The sequence below is a fragment of the Phocoena sinus genome, chromosome 20 (assembly GCF_008692025.1).
Source record: "Phocoena sinus isolate mPhoSin1 chromosome 20, mPhoSin1.pri, whole genome shotgun sequence".
Classification (NCBI taxonomy): Eukaryota; Metazoa; Chordata; class Mammalia; order Artiodactyla; family Phocoenidae; genus Phocoena; species Phocoena sinus.
This window is the reverse complement of record NC_045782.1, coordinates 8,200,289-8,217,873: the sequence shown is the minus strand read 5'-3', so window position 1 is coordinate 8,217,873 and position 17,585 is coordinate 8,200,289. Positions and strand designations below refer to the sequence as shown.

Sequence of the window (17,585 nt, the reverse complement as noted above, 5' to 3'; positions counted from 1 at the left end):
GGATATATCTGTATAACCTGTCTGAGCCTCGATTTCCCATCTCTAAGGTGGGGTTGATGATAATCGTACCACCTTCCTCTCAGTGTTGTCCAGAGTATTAAGTGAGGTAGCATGAGTGAAGAGTCTGGCTCGCAGTAAGTGCTCAATAAACGGTAGGTGTCATTGTTAAGGCCGGCTGAGCCCTTTCCCCTCCTGGCATCTGCCTTCCGGCCTTCCCTCTCCTCCCCAGATGTTCCTTATTACATAAGTGACTAAAGAATATCACACCCCTGACAGAGGGCAGCTCCCATCAAATTAGAATAACTGAACAGGATGACAATAGATTAGGTAAGTGATGGGCAATAGATCATTAAGATGGTGATTCCAGAGTTTCTCAGACTTTTTACTTTTTTGTTTCATAACACACTTGCAAGTGTCTAAACTGGGGTTATTCTCAGGATGACCTTGATTTTCTTAAGCCGACCAACTGCTAAAATGTCCCCCTGCATCTCATTATTCCCCACAGGCATATGGTGGCAATTCCATCCATCCAATTATTCAACAAATATGTATTGACCGCTTGCTGCGGGCTAGGTACTGAGCCAGGCATTGGAGATAAGCAGTGATCAAGAAAGCCCTTCCTGGGGCTTCCCTGGTGGCACAGTGGTTGAGAGTCCGCCTGCCGATGCAGGGGACACGGTGTTTGTTCCCCGGTCCGGGAAGATCCCACATCCCACACGCCACAGAGCGGCTGGGCCCGTGAGCCATGGCCGCTGAGCCTGCGCGTCTGGAGCCTGTGCTCTGCAACGGGAGAGGCCACAGCAGTGAGAGGCCCGCGTACCGCAAAAAAAAAAAAAAAAAAAAAAAAAAGCCCTTCATGAAACCCTAGAGCCTAGGGGACATTTATAAGTTTTCTTGAAAAAATATTTTTTTAAAAGGAGGGATGATCAATCGCTTAAGTTGTTTGGGTAACTAAGAAGTAAGTTATCAAGACAGGCAAGAGAAGTAAAGCAGGGATTTCCCTGGTGGCGCAGTGATTAAGAATCCGCCTGCCAATGCAGGGGACACGGGTTCGAGCCCTGGTCTGGGAAGATCCCACATGCTGCGGAGCAACCAAGCCCGTGCACCAGACCTAGTGAACCTGTGCTCTAGAGCCCGCAAGCCACAACTACCGAAGCCAGCGTGCCTAGAGCCTGTGCTCTGCAACAAGAGAAGCTGACGCTCATCTACAATGAGAGAAAGCCCACGTGCAGCAACGAGGACCCAATGCAGCCAAAAATAAATAAATAAATAAATTTTAAAAAGGAGAAGTAAAGCAGTTAGATAAGAGAATGCTGGGGGAAGAAAGGACTTCTGAGGCCATTTAGGAAAATCTAGTTTTATAGGTGAGCAGTCCCGGGTCCAGAGATGGGGAAGTGACTTGTTTGAGGTCACCTGGGAAGGAGAATGGAGAGGGAGATGGGAGAGAGAGAGAGAGATTTCATAGATAGTATAGAAAACATTAGAATCAGTTGATAGATTGGGTGGGTGAGTAGATATTAGCCAAATCAGGAAGCACTTTCCTCCTTGGGATGAGAAGGGGAGCAGGGAGGACTGAGTTTGAGGAAAAATTAAAAGGATGCAGGGGATGCAAAAGACATCCCAGGTCCCCACTGGTGGCTTCTCTGTGCAGTCCCTTCCCCATCGTGTGCTTCGGGAGAGGCATGTCACTCACGTCTGGACAATGCCACCCGCCCTCCATCCCCACCTTCTCACCTCCCTTTCTCATTCTCCCTGATGCCTCCCTCCTTGCGTCCCTCCCTTTCTCTTAATTCCATTTCATTCTCCATCCTTGAGTTCCTCTTACGGGCGTGACTCTGTCTCGGGTGCTGGGGCAGGGGAGAGGGCAGCAGAAGAAATGCAAGGAATAATGCTCTGATTTGGGCACAAACTAGCTAAATAACAGTGCAAGACATTATCTACCAAAGGCATCCCCATTGGTGCTTCAGGAAATTTCGGGGAAGGAGGGCTGAAAAGTCTTCCTAGGTGAGATGGGACCAGTGATAAATAATTATAACAGCGACTGTTTATTGAACACTAGTTATGTGCTTAGCATTTTGCATGCCTTCCTCATTTCATCATGACAGCGACTCTGGGAGGGGGATATTATTTCCATTTTACAGATGAGGCTGCCTCTCCAGCCTTCTGGGAGGCAGGGGAGGACGAGGGCCAGCTCAGGGGGAGCCGTCCTCATGAAGCCCCAGTGCCTAGTTTCACCCACAGCAGCCCACCTTGAGGACTGGAGGGGGGTGTCACCAGCCCAGATGATCCCCGCGCCCCACCTTGGGACAGTGAGCCTGTGAGGCAGAGTGAGACTTGTGGGCACCGGGTTTTCCTCCTGGATTCCCAAGGCAAGGCTTTGTTGACCACTTCCTCACCCCTAGACACCACACACACACACACACACACACACACACACACACACACACTCCACACACTCTCTCACACCCTGGCATCACTCCAATGTCAGTGCAGAGCCCTGCCAAGCTCTGACTGGATCCCACTCCTTCCCTGCCCCCAGCCCGGACCCCAGACTCACTTTGGCTGGGACCAGGGCGAGCAGCATCTGCCTCTCCACCCGGGGCCTCCATGGAGCAGGTCTGAGCCACCCAGAGGTGCTGGGCGGGCGGCACGTCCTCCTGCCGCTGTCACTGTGACAGCCGCTGCCTCCAAGGCATTTCCTAGTGACTGAGCAGGTCGGGAGGACAGCACGGGGAAGTGAATGTCGGCCAACCCGTTTGAGGCTGGGAGGCTCCTGGCGTTGCCCAGGGGTTTGGCCCCTGCTGGAGTCAGGTGGTGTCGATGAGGATGCTAGGAGAGGAGGGGCCCCTGCCTAAGGAGGAGCCCAGGGATGAGTGCTGGAGACAAGCAGAGGGTCTCACGATGGAGGCGGTGATCCAGGAGCTCTTTGACTGAGGCTCCCCAGAGATAGGTCTCCTCAGCCCAACAATAAAAGTCATACAGACCTTCAGCCTCCTGGATCCATTTCTGCGATCCTCCCCCAGCCCCCTGCTCCCCTGCCATGATAGGGTGAAGGGGTCAGTAATGCTTTGCCACCGAGTCATACACAAATATTTGGGTGATGTGCTTATGTACATTTGTCCTTCATCTCACACTCAAAGGGGCTCAGCGCTCCAAAGACCAAACACCATGGAGATAAAGAAGGAGGCAGAGTAAAACAAAGAAAGTAGGGCTTCCCTGGTGGTGCAGTTGTTAAGAATCTGCCTGCCAATGCAGGGGACGTGGGTTCGAGTCCTGGTCTGGGAAGATCCCACATGCGGCGGAGCAAGTAAGCCCGTGCGCCACAACTACTGAGCCTGAGTGCCACAACTGCTGAAGCCCGCATGCCTAGAGCCCCTGCTCTGCAATAAGAGAAGCCACCAATGAAAAGCATGGGCAGTGCAGCTCGTCGCTTAGCCTGCATGCAGCAGCAAAGACCCAACACAGCCAAAAAAAATAAAATAAATTTATTTTTTAAAAAAACCCAATAAAGTAGAAATGCACACCTGCTTGGAAGGAAGTCCCTGATATCACATGAAACAGTAAGTTTCAGGACAGTCTCTGTGATTCTGTTTATGGAAATGATGATGATATATTATCATTTTTATAGAGGAAAAATCTGGAAGACACCTCCAACTTGATAGTTTTATCTCTGGAGGAACTTTTTCTTAATTTATTTATTTTGACTGCTAGGGGTCTTAGTTGCAGCATGCAGGATCTTTAGTTTTGGCATGCAGGATCTAGTTCCCTGAACAGGGATCAAACCCGGGCCCCCTGCATTGGGAGCACAGAGTCTTAACCACTGGACCACCAGGGAAGTCCCTGAAGGAACTTTCTGACTTATACATTCCTGTGATATTTGAATGTGTGTTTCTTTCAAGATCAGGAAAAAATAATCAAGAATAAGGCAGGGACTTCCATGGCGGTCCAGTGGTTAAGACTGTGCTTCCATTGCAGGGGCACAGGTGCGATCCCTGGTCAGGGAACTAAGGTCCCACATGCCGTGTGGTGAGGCCTAAAAAAAAAGAATAAGGCAAGAGTCCTTGAGAAATTGGTTTTCTTCTGACAAAGGAGGTTCCTGGATCCAAGGCACAGCCAAGCATGAGTGTGACCACCCCATGACGGCCCCTCCCTCACCCAGCCAACCCTGGCCTGGCTCCATGACCACCTTGAGGCTGGGGCGGGGGAGGACGGTCAGGGCATCGCACCTGGTCACCTCGCCCACGGACGCTGTACCAGCTGTCACAACGGTCTCTCACGTTCTTTCCCCAGGAACTGGCTGTGAGGAGACCCAGGCAGGCCTAAATTTAGCAAATAGAAATGCAGACTGGGGACTTCCCTGGTGGTCCAGTAGTTAGGACTCCGTGCTTTCACTGCCGAGGGCCCGGGTTCAATCCCTGGTTGGGGAACTAAGATCCCACAAGCTGCGTGGCTCAGCCCACTCCCCCGAAAAAAGCAGACAGCCCAGATGAATTTGTATTTCAGATAAACAATTTTTAGTATAAGGGTGCCCAATGCAATATTTGGGACCTACTCATGGGTAATGGGGATCGACTGTATGGTGACAGACGGAAACTAAACTTTTAAAAAAAATTATTTATTTATTCATTTATGGCTGTGCTGGGTCTTTGTTTCTGTGCGAGGGCTTTCTCTAGTTGCAGAGAGCAGGGGCCACTGTTCATCGCGGTGTGCGGGCCTCTCACTATCGCGGCCTCTCTTGTTGGAGCACAGGCTCCAGACACGCAAGCTCAGTAGTTGTGGTTCATGGGCCTAGTTGCTCCGCGGCATGTGGGATCCTCCCAGACCAGGGCTCGAACCCGTGTCCCCTGCATTGGCAGGCAGATTCTTAACCACTGCGCCACCAGGGAAGCCCCAGACGGAAACTAAACTTATGGTAGTGAGCACGCTGGAGTGCATACAGAAGTAGAAATAAAATGTTGTGTGCATGAAACTTACATTATAAACCAAAAAAAATTAATACTTAGGCTCTATTTATACTAATAAATTATCCATTGCTTATCTAAAACTCAAATTTCAGCAGGCATCCTATATTTCGTTTTGCAACTCTAGTCCCAGAGGGCTGGCCAAATCTTTCTCCTTTTATCAGCACCTCCAGGGGCACCTTCAGCAGTGTGGCTTCTGACTCTGCCAGGGCTTCCTGGGGGTCCCTGAAAAGAAGCCCCAAATACCCAGCATCAAGGCTGTGTGTGTCTCCCAGGGAGGGGACTGAGCCAGGCCAGGCTGTCCTTCGACTCAGACTAACGCAGCGGTCCCCAACCTGTTTGGCACCAGGGACCGGTATCGTGGAAGGCAGTTTTTCTGTGGACAGGAGGGCGGGGGGGTGTTCAGGCGGTAATGCCAGCAATGGGGAGTGGCAGATGAAGCTTCACTCACTCACGGGCCGCTCACCTCCTGCTGTGTGGCCGGGTTCCTAACAGGCTGGTACTGGTCCGCGGCCTGGGTGTTGGGGACCCCTGGTCTAATGTGATGTGGTTACAGTGGAAAATCTTTTCCACTGGTCCTGCCCTGCCATGAAGCTTGACTTTGAGGATGACTTTGAATATATAAGTATTTATTATCATAGTCTGTCATGGTTTTGTGTTCCAAAATAAGAATTCCACTTTAAAAATCATAGCTACATATGTATGTATATGTATGCGTACACACACACACACACACACACACACACACACAAACACCCCTTACCCACTGAGAGAGTAAGTATATCAGCTGGGGAAAGCTTAGCTTGAATTTATTTATCAGGTTGCCTCTAGCCATCTAGCAAGGTCCTAACAGAGTAGGACGTAGGACAGTTTTTAAAAATATATATTTATTTATTATTTATTTTGTCTGTGCTGGGTCTTAGTTGTGGCATGCGGGCTTCTTAGTTGCCTATGGGATAGCCTTAGCATCACATATTATGGGGTGGTGCCCCCTCATTTTTGACCCCCAATGAGCCTTTCTGCACATGTGCAATGTTTCCCTTGCTCCAAGGATAGGAAATGTATGACCTCTTGATCTTTTAACAGAGTTCAGTCCCACTCCGTCCCTGCCATAAAAATGTCCAATGTATGGTTATTTACCCTATTTCTGTTGCTGGTTTTTATATCGAGGTGCAGATCTCGAAATATACACAGGAGTCTGGTCATAAATATGTAGTCCTGCAGCTCGTGTGTCTCTTGCTTCAGGAAATGTAAACGGGGCTGGGGGCTGGTAGTGAATGTCCGGGCTGGTAATGAATGTCCCGCCTGGAGCCCTTCTTCTTCTCACCCCAGGAAGTGTAAACAGGAGGCTAGTTGTAAATGTCTAACCTGGAGCCCATCTATCTCCTGCCTCAATCAGGGAAATGCAAATCAAATGTCAAGTGCCCACCCCTGCATCCAGTTGCAGGGGGCCCTGCTTGGTTCCAGCCAGCGCAGAGGCTGTTTTGGGATTTCAGCTCATTCACACCCCTGAAAAATCTCACTCTGTCTTACCTGTTCCCTTTGTCCCCTGGGCTCTCCCCCACCCTTATTACATAGCCTGGGGCTGCTGGTAGCACAGGGGAGACCTGGGGCCTTTGAACAGAACGCAGGCCCTGCCAGGGCACCTGGCTTGGTAGGCGGACAAGGGCTGCTCTCATTCCCAACTCGCCCCCCTTGGCCCTCAGCCCCCTCAGTCCAACCTGCAGCCCAGCACACAGCAGCCAAAGAGCATCTTCACAGATGTTACCCTGCATCCCTCTCCTCCCTCTGAAAACTTCCATGGCTCCCCACTGCCCTCAGTACAAAGCCCACCCTCCTCAGCCGGCACATGAAGGCCTCACTGCCTTTCCCAGACTGTCTCTGGACATCCCATTGCCCTTGGCTGTCTCATGCCACACGGCGTGGCCAAAGTGCTGGCCTTTAGTTTAGATACCTTGAAGGCCTCAGGCTTTTGGGGCTCTGTGATTTTTTTTTTTAATGCCTTTAAAAAAATGTTTTTTTCCTGGCTGGAATGTCTTTCTACCTCATCACCTCCCCTCTGGCATCTTTAACTTTTAAGACCTTGTAGGAGGGGATCCTAACTCATCTCTGCCCATTTTTGTGGGCCTGGTGTCTATCAATAGTGCTCAATAAATCAATGTGGTTTTTTTTGTTTTGTTTTGTTTTTTTCTTTTGGGCCGCATCAGGCAGCACGCGGGATCTTAGTTCCCTGACCAGGGACTGAACCCAGGCTCTCCTCAGTGAAAGCTTGGGGTCCTAACCACTGGACCGCCAGGGAAGTCCCTATCAATGTTTGTTAAATGAATAAAGGTAACCTCTGAAGCCTAGCTCACGTGTACGGGGTGTGTGTGTGTGGAGGGGTGGCACACAAGAGAAGTTTGGACAATGCATTCTCTCAAAGTTATTCTCCTTTCTATTCTAGACGCCTTTGCAATCCATACCAAGTTTCCCCCCTCAAAGTCATAGTGGACTGAAAACCTCAGGTCTGGCTGGAGACAGGAGGATGCGCCCACCACCGGGGTAGAGCCTTACTCAGCCACTGTACACCAATGTTGTTCCTGAAAAAGCATGATCTTGGACAGGTTCTCCAGGAGGTGAGTCTGGGGAGAGGAGGGAAGATGGGCTGGGGAAGAGGGAGGGACTTGTGGCGGAATCTGGGGCTATTAAAGGAGGAATCCCCCCGGGGAAATCTTAATTTAGTGGTTTGTCTTGGTAATTTTTGCAACATCTAAGTACGATTGTTTACTTGATTTTTCTTTAAACAACAGCAACAAAAACCTACCCTCTCTCATTCTGAGCATCCATTCTGTGAAATCACAGGTCTGATGCTCTAATTATATTCTTAATAAACAGCAAAATGAATACATACTGTTAAGTAAAAAAAAAAAGTTTCTCTTGTGTACCACCGGAAGTCGTGGCGCGCACGGGCCTTGGCGCACGCTGATCTGAGACGTACGATTGGGGGATGACGACCCCCAAGGTCCGGAGCCGATCTCAGAGCCGAAAGAAGCCACTTCAGGATTTTTCAAGGCTGAGCCCGAGGCTGGCTTTCAATGCTTGAGAGCCTATTGGACGGGAAGCCACAGAGTGGGGTCAACCGAAGGAATCCTGAGAAAAGGAGAAAAATAGCTTCGACTTGCGAATGAAACTGGCAAGGACGGACGGTCACCCGAGGGTGAGGGCTGCGGGAGGAGACAGAGGGCAGCAGGGGTGGGGTACTGGGAGAGCAGGAAGGCTGAGTCACGCCGCAGCCGCGCACGAGCCGCCTTGGGCTGCGTCCTGCAACTCACCTGGTCTGCGTGCGCCCCGCCCCACGCCCTCCCACCGTCTTAAAACACACAGACCCCAAATCGCCAACTGCAGGGGGCCGAGATGCTCTGAGACAGGTGGGGGAAGGGAAGCTAAAGAGCGGGGAAGCCCAGAGATTTGCTCGCTGGGCGGTATGTGGAAGGGAAACCTCTCCCCACTTCCTGGGCGTGGTGGCAGCTGCAGAAGAAAGACTGCTTGAAATCAGTCTTTGTTGGAGGATTTTCTGAGTCTTCACTCTTCATCCCAGAACTGAAAGCCTCCCTGACAGCCGAGAGGCCTCAATGCTTGCGACAGGTAAGACCAGGGTCAGGGACAGAGTCAGGAGTGAAAAAAATTTTTTGTATTTTTTCTGATTATAAAAATAGCATTAGTGTTGAAAAAAAGTGGAAATTTCATACAAGCACACGTGAAAAGGAAAAACATAAGCTCTATACCACCTCAACACATAGCTATTATAACTATTTTGGTGTTTATTCTTCCAGCCCCTATATATATTATTATATATATATATGATTATGCTAAAGATAATTATATATTATATAATATATAATTATAATATGTGATGACTTAAAAATAAGTGGGATCACACTGAATAAATACTTTCAGGATCTGATTTTTTTCAATTGTTATCTTGTGATCCCCAATAAATTTTCTTTTACACCCTCATTTTTATTTTTATTTATTTTATTATTATTAATTTTGGGCCACGCCCTGCAGCTTGCGTATCCCAGCTCCCCCACCAGGGATTGAATCTGTGCCCCCTGCAGTGAAAGGGAAGCTCAGGATCCTAACCATTGGACTACCAGGGTACTCCCATACACTCTCATTTTTTAAAAAAATTTATTCATTTTATTTATTTATTTTTGGCTGTGTCGGGTCTTCGTTGCTGTGCATGGGCTTTCTCTAGCTGCGGCGAGTGGTGGCTGCTCTCCGTTGCGTTGTGTGGGTTTCTCATTGTGGTGGCTTCTCTTGCTGCGGAGCATGGGCTCTAGGCCCGTGACTCCAGTAGTTGTGGTGTGTGGGCTCGGTAGTTGTGCCTTGTGGGTTCTAGAGCGCAAGCTCAGCAGTTGTGGCACATGGGCCTAGTTACTTTGCAGCATGTGGGATCTTCCTGGACCAGGGATCGAACCCGTGTCCCCTGCGTTAGTTAGCAGGCAGATTCTTAACCCCTGCGCCACCAGGGAAGTCCCCAGAGTTATCTTTTTTAAAAATGTACATTAGTTGAGTTTTGCTTGTGGTCATGACAGAGTGGCTTGTATCAGGCTAGGATTCCTTTAGAGAACAATGTAAAAATTAGATTCCCCCCCACCCCCGCCACACACTCACAGCTGTTTTAAGGCTTTAGAGAGTAGCCAAAGTGGGCAGAACTTAAGTAACCAGGATCCTGTACAGAAGGAAAACCCTTTGAAGTGAGGGGGATCATCTCCACTGCTTTCCTTAAGGAAATTCCTCACAGTAATTTGCTGATTTGCTTGGGAGGCATTGAGGCTGAGCAGGAAATGGTGGCCTAAAGTTTTGGCATTATCACAAGGCTCAGGAGTTCAGGAGCTGACAAGAAAGAGGGACCTGAGAAACACTTTAGGGTTTCAGCTGAGACCCCTGAAGGGCTATGATCTAGGAGCAAGGGCAATCCAGAAACATACCAGCCCATACAAAGCCAGGAACATCTCAGTTCCTGATTGTATTAAATGACTTAACCCTACTCTAACTGCCTGGAAACAACAACAACAACAACAACAAAAACCCACAGACAACAACAACAACAAAACCGCCCCCCAAAACAAAAGAAAAACCCCAGAAATTGCCATCTCTTCTGGAGAAATAACATAATACAGAGCCTCTATGGTTTTTCGTTCTACACAGCATCCAACATTTAACAAAAGTTAACAGATATACTAAGAGACAAGACCAAATGAACAAAAACCAAGAGAAAAAAATAAATAGTAGACCTGAAGGAGAAAAAGATATTGGTATTATTGTACATGGACTCTAATACATTCAAGAAAGTAGATGGAGAACTAGAAACAATTTTTTAAAAAGAACCAAGTGGAAACTCTAGAATTGAAAAATACAATTACTTAAAAACAGAAAAAAAAAAAAACCAACCCAAACCAAAACAAAAAAACTCTATAGATGGGTTTAACAGCAGTTTTTTGTTTGTTTGTTTTTGGGCCACACTGGGAGGCTTGTGGGATCTTAGTTCCCTGACCAGGGACTGAACCCAGGCCACAGCAATGAAAGTGCTGAGTCCTAACCACCGGACCGACTGCCAGGGAATTCCCAACAGTCAGTTAGATATAACAGAAGACAGGATTAGTAAACTGAAAGACAGGTGGGTAGAAAATATTCAGTCTGAAGCACGGGAGTGGGAAAAAAAAGATGGAAAATACAGAAAAGAGCATAAGAGAGTATGGAATGTGATGTAAAGGTCTAAATACATTTAATTGGATTCAGGGAGAGTGAGTGAGTTGTTCTGAAGCAATAGGTGAAGAGTTACTGATTACAAATTTTACAGTATTAGTGAAAGACATTAAAACACAGATTCAAGAAACTACAAATCTGAAGCAAAATAAATACAAAAAAATCCCTACCTGGGCAAACTAGTAAAACTTCTGAAAACCAAAGTCAAAGATTATTTTAAAAAATTGACTGAGGGCTTCCCTGGTGGCGCAGTGGTTAAGAATCTACCTGCCAATGCAGGGGACACGGGTTTGAGCCCTGGTCCAGGAAGACCCCACATGCTGCTGAGCACCTAAGCCCATGCGCCACAACTACTGAGCCTGCACTCTAGAGCCTGTGAGCCACAACTACTGAAGCCCATGTGCCTAGAGCCTGTGCTCCGCAACAAGAGAAGCCATGGCAATGAGAAGCCCACGAACCACATTGAAGAGTGGCCCCTGCTCGCCGCAACTAGAGAAAGCCCGTGTACAGCAATGAAGACCCAAAGCAGCCAAAAAAAAAAAAAAATTAAAAAAAGACCTTAATTAATTTAAAAAAAATGAAGGTGGAACAAAGAGGTTTACAAACGAAAATAGAGACTTCATTGCCGAGAGAGCTGAACTAAAAGTACTACTAAAGAACATTCTTTAGGCAGAATGAAAGTGAACCCAATGGAAGCAAAGACATGCAAGAATGAATGAATGACAAGAGGGAAATGTGTGGGAAAAATACACGAATATTGACTGTATAGAATAATAATATTGATAATATCTTAAGTTTAAAAATGCATGAAAAATTAAAATGCTTGACAATAATAGCCAAAAAGCAGGAGGAGGATATATGGAGTTAAATCAATCCTAAGATTCTTGCATTAGCTGGGGAGTGGGATTGCTTGATAACCATTAAAATAATAGTGAAAGGGCTTCCCTGGTGGCGCAGTGGTTGAGAGTCCGCCTGCCGATGCAGGGGACACGGGTTTGTTCCCCGGTCCGGGAAGATCCCACATGCCGCAGAGCGGCTGGGCCCATGAGCCATGGCCGCTGAGCCTGCGCGTCCGGAGCCTGTGCTCCGCAACGGGAGAGGCCACAACAGTGAGAGGCCCGCGTACCGCAAAAAAAAAAAAAAGAAGGTAAGCAAGGTTTAAAATAGGGACATTTCTTAAAAATGTCTTTGACTAATTATATTTCTTCTGCTGTGAGCTTACCTGTATCTTTTGCCCTGTATACTCTTCGGATGCTTTCCTTTTGCTATTGATTTTAGATGGATTTAAATATAGGTAAGTAGAAATATGTCCATGTGAATGTTGCAAATACTTTCTTATAGGGATCAGTTTTAAATCTTTATGCCTTGGTTGTAACACTAAGGGCGTGGTTTCACCACTTGCTTTGATGTTAGTGAAAAGAGAAATGGTCAGGTCTTAGGCTTTACACCCCTAATCAATTGAACTGAACTGAGCTCAAGGGAGCAAGCAAACCTGAGGTGCTGCATTCTTGTCATTTAGAGAGTATGGAGTTATCTGAACCAGTGATAGGAATAACGAATGGTGAATGTTGAAGTCTAAAGAAGGAAGAGAAATAAACCGGGCTGGGAAAAACTACAAAAATCCCCAAGAGAAGGCTCAGTCGCCGCACACAAGTAGCTGCCGCATAGCTGCATAGCTAAGACCAGCAGGTGGCGCTCTAAAGCCGTCCGATTGCTCTCCAGACTTCCAGAGTTGAGATTTTGCTTGAGCACCTAGAAAGTGGAAACTGAGGCCCCGGGAGCTTCGGACCCCTAATTTTTGGCTCTGTGATTCCTCTAGAGCAGCGGTCCCCAACCTTGGCACCGGGGATGGGTTTCTGTGGAAGACAATTTTTCCACGGACGGGGGTGGGGGTGTGGTTCAGGCGGTAATGCGAGCCACGGGGAGCCATGAGGAGCAGCAGATGAAGCTTCGCGGGCTCGCCCGCACGAACCCGTGTCCCCTGCATTGTCAGGCGGACTCTCAACCACTGCGCCACCAGGGAAGCCCAACCCTGTGGGGTTCTTTTTCTATGCTTGCTTTGCCTGTGGGCGCCTGAATTCCATCATCTCTTCAATTCAGTGGCTCAAACCTTGACGAGCAAACCGATCACCTGGTTCTCTTGTGAAAATGCAAATTCTAATTCAGTCGGACTGGGGTGGGGCCTGAGGTTCCGCGTTTCGAACTAGCTCCCTGGTGATGACTCACACTCAGTAGTTCCGAAACTTAGAACATGCTGACTCTAAGGTCCCTTCTCTGCGATGTGGGAGGTGGGGGAGTTTGCAGCTTCCTGGAGTAAAATCCCTGGAGTAAAATCTGAAATGTCTACAAGTTAAAGTTGGACCAGTTGCGTGACCTCTTGGGGTCTCAGTTTCCTCATCTGTAAAATGGGAATGGTGACGGCTTTACTTAGAGAGTTATTTGAAGGTTAAAGCAGGATATTGTATGTAAAACACCACAGTGCCTGGCGCCTAGTAAGCCTCAACAAGGCTTGGGGTTACACTATGAGAAGTATTGAGACGGGCAGCCCTGGTGGGGTGGTACCTTGGAGGGAGCAAGAGGTGAGGGGCAATCCTTAAGAAGGTGCCATCTTAGCTATCAAGATATCTGTCATCTGAAAAAAAGGGGACCTTTTTGTCATCTGGCTGAGGACAGAGAGCCAGGAGGAGAGCAGGTCTCCTGATCAGGTTGTAAACGTAAGGCTGCTTTTGAGGGAGATTTAAGTAGGCTGCAGGCTACGCGGGCTTCCTTCGGGAGATGGGGGCGGGATGGGAAGCAGTAGTTCCAGGCAGCTTGAGCTGCAGCTTTCATCACACTCCCCCATTTCACATCTCTAGGGGCTTTAGGGGTTGTGAGAAGAGCTAAGAGGAGCCAGGGATCGCCCTGGTCCTGCCCTCCTGCAAGGCTCTGCTACAGCCTGCAAAACCATTGCTATGGCGACCTCAGCCCAGATGCCGGAGTTTACCAAAACGCTTTAAATAGGGTGGTGTTTCCATAGCATCTTTTTTTCTTTTTATACATTTATTTATTTATTTTTGGCTGCACTGGGTCTTCGTTGCTGTGCGCATCTTTATCTAGTTGCAGCGAGCGGAGGCTACTCTTCGTTGCGGTGCATGGGCTTCTCATTGCAGTGGCCTCTCTTGTTGCGGAGCACAGGCTCCAGCCTCGTTAGCTTCAGTAGTCGTGGCACGTGGGCTCAGTAGCTGTGGTGCAAGGGCTTAGTTGCTACACAGCATGTGGGATCTTCCTGGACCAGGGCTTGAACCCAGGTCACCTGCATTGGCAGGCGGATTCTTAACCACTGTGCCACCTGGGAAGCCCCATAGCATCTTTTTTTTTTTTTTTTTTGCCCTGAAGTTATGTATTTTAACAGCTTTACGTGTAATGTTCATATATAAAAAACTTTAAGTGCTTTCCTCCAATTAAAAAATCTAAAGAATTAAAAAATAAGGCATTCAATATTTGAAAAAAGTACAGATTTACAGAATGTGCAGATTCTGTCTTGAAAACTCCACACTAACATTATACACTTGGAAAAAATACAAGCAGGATATATTACACCTTTATGTAAGCAACAACTTAGTTCACACCATGCAATAAAAAGTACATTAATCAAGATACACTAACTAGCTTTTGTAGATTCTAAACTGAAGGACTTTTTTTTCCTGCAGAATCCTGAAAACCTGTGGCACTTAAAATTTGTTAGCCTTTCTACTGCGAGGTAAATTACACACAACAATGATGAAAAAGATGAACAGACCAGTTGTGTATTGTGAATCATTCCAGCTTTGTTCAATAACGGCCGAAGCCCTTTTCTCATCTCCTTGTTTGTTTTCCTGATAAAGCTGTGCTGCCTGCCTATTGGCTGGACTATTTGGATTCGGTTCATCCAGCAGGGACTGAATTGATGTTAAGAGAGAAGCTACTTCATGTATTGGACTCCATTGATCCTGAAGGATCTCTAAACATATGCTACCATCAGCATACACATTCGGATGAAGCATTTTGGATAAAAACCTAACAGCTGGCAGTATATTTGGATACTCTTCAGAAAATTCTGTTACTGGTTTAAAAGTACCATCTTCAAAGGATGTCCCTTCTGGTCCGAATATAACTGCATCCCAGTGCATGATGTTGCTTTCAGATGGTGCGCCACTGACACCCACAGGTGGGTCCTCTGGCAATCACTTGAAATCCCGCATAAGCCTCCTCCAGGGCGGGTCGGCATGCTCCCCAGCTGCCCGCAGTCAGTCTGAAAGCCCCATAGCATCTTAAAGGTCCATGAATATTTATGGACTAACTTCCAGTGCTCTGCTGGATGCTCCTGGGGATACAGAGACAAATCCATGCAGCCCTTTCCCTCTCTGGGTGACCTTGGGGAGATAAACATCACCATGGGAAGGAATGATCAGTGAAGGGCCTCAGTAGCAGTTCTTAGCAATGGTGCTTGTCCTACGTGGTGGGACTTAATGACACACGGGACCTGCAGCCGCTGTGGAGGTGAGAGGTGTTTGGGGTGACTCTTCAGACCAGGATGGTCTGACCTGACAAAGACTTAAGGAGTGGGTCAGATTTGGAGAGGCAGAAAGGAGGGGGGACGCCACAGCCCACTAAAGGGACTAATTGGATGTATATGAAGCCAATTACACACGTTATCTCATTTAAGCCCAAACAATAGTGTGAGGTCAGTACGGCATTTCATTTTGGGAAGATGCAGAGACGCACGGCAACCCGTTCAAGGTCTCGCCGCTAAAAGTGGTAAGTGGAGGCTATCTGACTTCAAGTTCTTTCTTTTAAGTACCACATGTGTGCTCTGCCAGGCTCTGTGCATCTCTTCTTCCCCTCGCCTTTCCCCTCAAATACAGGGCCGGAGACATACATGCATATAGTGGACATGGGGAAGCTTGAAGTTCTGGCTAAAGAGTTAGGGCTTGAATTTCTTTTTTTCCCTTCTCCAGCCCTGAAGTCTTGTTCAACAACAGCTGAGCGATGAGGCTGGCAGGGTTGCCTCACTTCTAGAAGGCCGGCCCCAGCCTTCCTGGCCTGAACCCACTTCCTGTCCTTGTGCCTCTTTTGTCAGAAGGTGATTCTCACACTTCCTGTTGATTTCTATTTTGTTTCAGCGGCTTCAGCTCCGGCTGCTTTGTGCTGCTGTGGATCTCATCAGCGAGGGCTGGGACACGGGACCAGGTACGTTGGGATGGGGGGGAGTTGGGGGGTCAGCTTGGACAAGGTCTGGGCCAGGTGAGGGCCAGCTGGCAACACGCCAGAGTTGGGGTGGGGGGCTCCTGGTGGACCCTCTCTGTCCATGTGGTCGGGGGACTGTCAGAGGCTGAGGTCAGTTTGTGAAGTTGGCTGTGTCCCTGTGTGTGGGGGTGATACCAGGGGTTGGCTTTGGTGGTTTGGTGGTTTCCTGAAATCCCATCACCTTGATTTGGTTGCGTATTACCTGAGCTGCCCAGGTAGCATTTTTCTGGGTTGCAGAGAGGTTTATCTGAGGTTGACTGAGACACTGCTGGTGTGCTGCTTGCAGTTTTGCCAAGCTGACCAAGTTGGGGCTTGTGATTAAGTCTTGGCTTCTTGCCTTACTTATGGGCAAGTCACTTTCCTCTGAACCTGTTTTCTGGTCTACACAGTTGTAAAATGTCTCTGCTTTGTGGGATGTTTGTGATGCTTTAGCAGGACAATGATTGTGAAAGTGTTTTGTAAACTATAAGACGGCATTCTCAGGGTTTGAGGTTGCTTTTATTTCATTTTCTTTGTTTTTAAAAATAAATTTATTTATTTATTTTTGGCTGTGTTGGGTCTTCGTTGCTGTATGGGCTTTCTCTAGTTGTGGCGAGTGGGGGCTACTCTTCGTTGCGGTGCGTGGGCTTCTCATTGCTGTGGCTTCTCTTGTTGCGGAGCACGGGTTCTAGGCGCGCAGGCTTCAGTAGTTGTGGCTTGCAGGCTCTAGAGCGCAGGCTCAGTGGTTGTGGAGTATGGGCTTAGTTGCTCTGTGGCATGTGGGATCTTCCCTGACCATGGCTCGAACCCGTGTCACCTGCGTTAGCAGGCAGATTCTTAACCACTGCGCCACCAGGGAAGTCCCAAGCCATCTCGTTCTGTTGAGAAAGATTCTCTGATCTCCTGCCTGGAGGGTAGAATCCAGGCTGCCAGCATTCTTGGAGGGTCAGTAGGGGAGGGAATTTGGGGGTCTCATCGTTTGATATGAAGCCTTTGAAGAATCCTCCCTCCCTTTATCCCACTTCCCTTTCTAGTGTAGTGACAGCCTTGCCCTCTGGTGTGCCCAGTGTCCCTAGTTCTGGAGCTTCTCTGGTTTAGTTTCTCCAGAGGAGAAGCCTTCTCCTCCTGCTGGGCAGAGGGAGAGCTAAATGCCTTGGCTGGTCAGTTACCTGGGCTGTGAAGTCTGAGTGCTTTGTAAACACACTGTGCTTTCAACAGCCTTCCTGTTTTTGGCTCCACCCCACCCCGTCTTCTGACATAGCTGGTACTTCCAATTCCTGGGCCTTTCTGCAGTTCAGAGGCACACCCTGCTTGCTTCTGGTTGGCATTCAGTTTCCAGCCTTCTCTGATGCAGTCCATCAGCTGCCAGTCATCATTCTGCTTTCTGTCTTCCAAGTCTGTTGACGTCTGCTCTCCCGTACTCTGTCCTGATGGGTTTCTACCTTTTGGAGCTTGTCCTGGGCTTCCCTGGTGGCGCAGTGGTTGAGAGTTCGCCTGCCAATGCAGGAGACACGGATTCGTGCCCCGGTCCAGGAAGATCCCACATGCCGCAGAGCGGCTGGGCATGTGAGCCATGGCCGCTGAGCCTGTGCGTCTGGAGCCACAAGAGTGAGAGGCCTGCGTACCGCA

General features: G+C 48.3%; 2 protein-coding genes across 2 annotated transcripts in view; one reads left to right on the top strand and one right to left on the bottom strand.

Annotated features, from left to right (window-relative positions):
* Nucleotides 1–14,421: 14,421 nt before the first annotated feature.
* Nucleotides 14,422–14,937, bottom strand: LOC116746447 (ubiquitin-conjugating enzyme E2 B-like). The gene has a single exon (XM_032618064.1). It carries the CDS (start codon nt 14,858–14,860, stop codon nt 14,423–14,425), a length of 438 nt encoding a protein of 145 aa, XP_032473955.1. The 5' UTR covers nt 14,861–14,937; the 3' UTR covers nt 14,422.
* Nucleotides 14,938–15,823: 886 nt separating this feature from the next.
* NDEL1 (nudE neurodevelopment protein 1 like 1) overlaps nt 15,824–17,585 on the top strand; it is a 60,701-nt gene continuing 58,939 nt past the window's right edge. Inside the window, exon 1 of the mRNA XM_032618052.1 lies at nt 15,824–15,920. The gene's annotated coding sequence lies outside the window, so the exon portion shown is untranslated. The remainder of the gene's footprint in view (nt 15,921–17,585) is intronic.

Excerpts from the sequence above, each read along its gene's own strand:
- LOC116746447 (XM_032618064.1), bottom strand. The coding sequence starts at position 14,860 with ATGCACTGGGATGCAGTTATATTCGGACCAGAAGGGACATCCTTTGAA.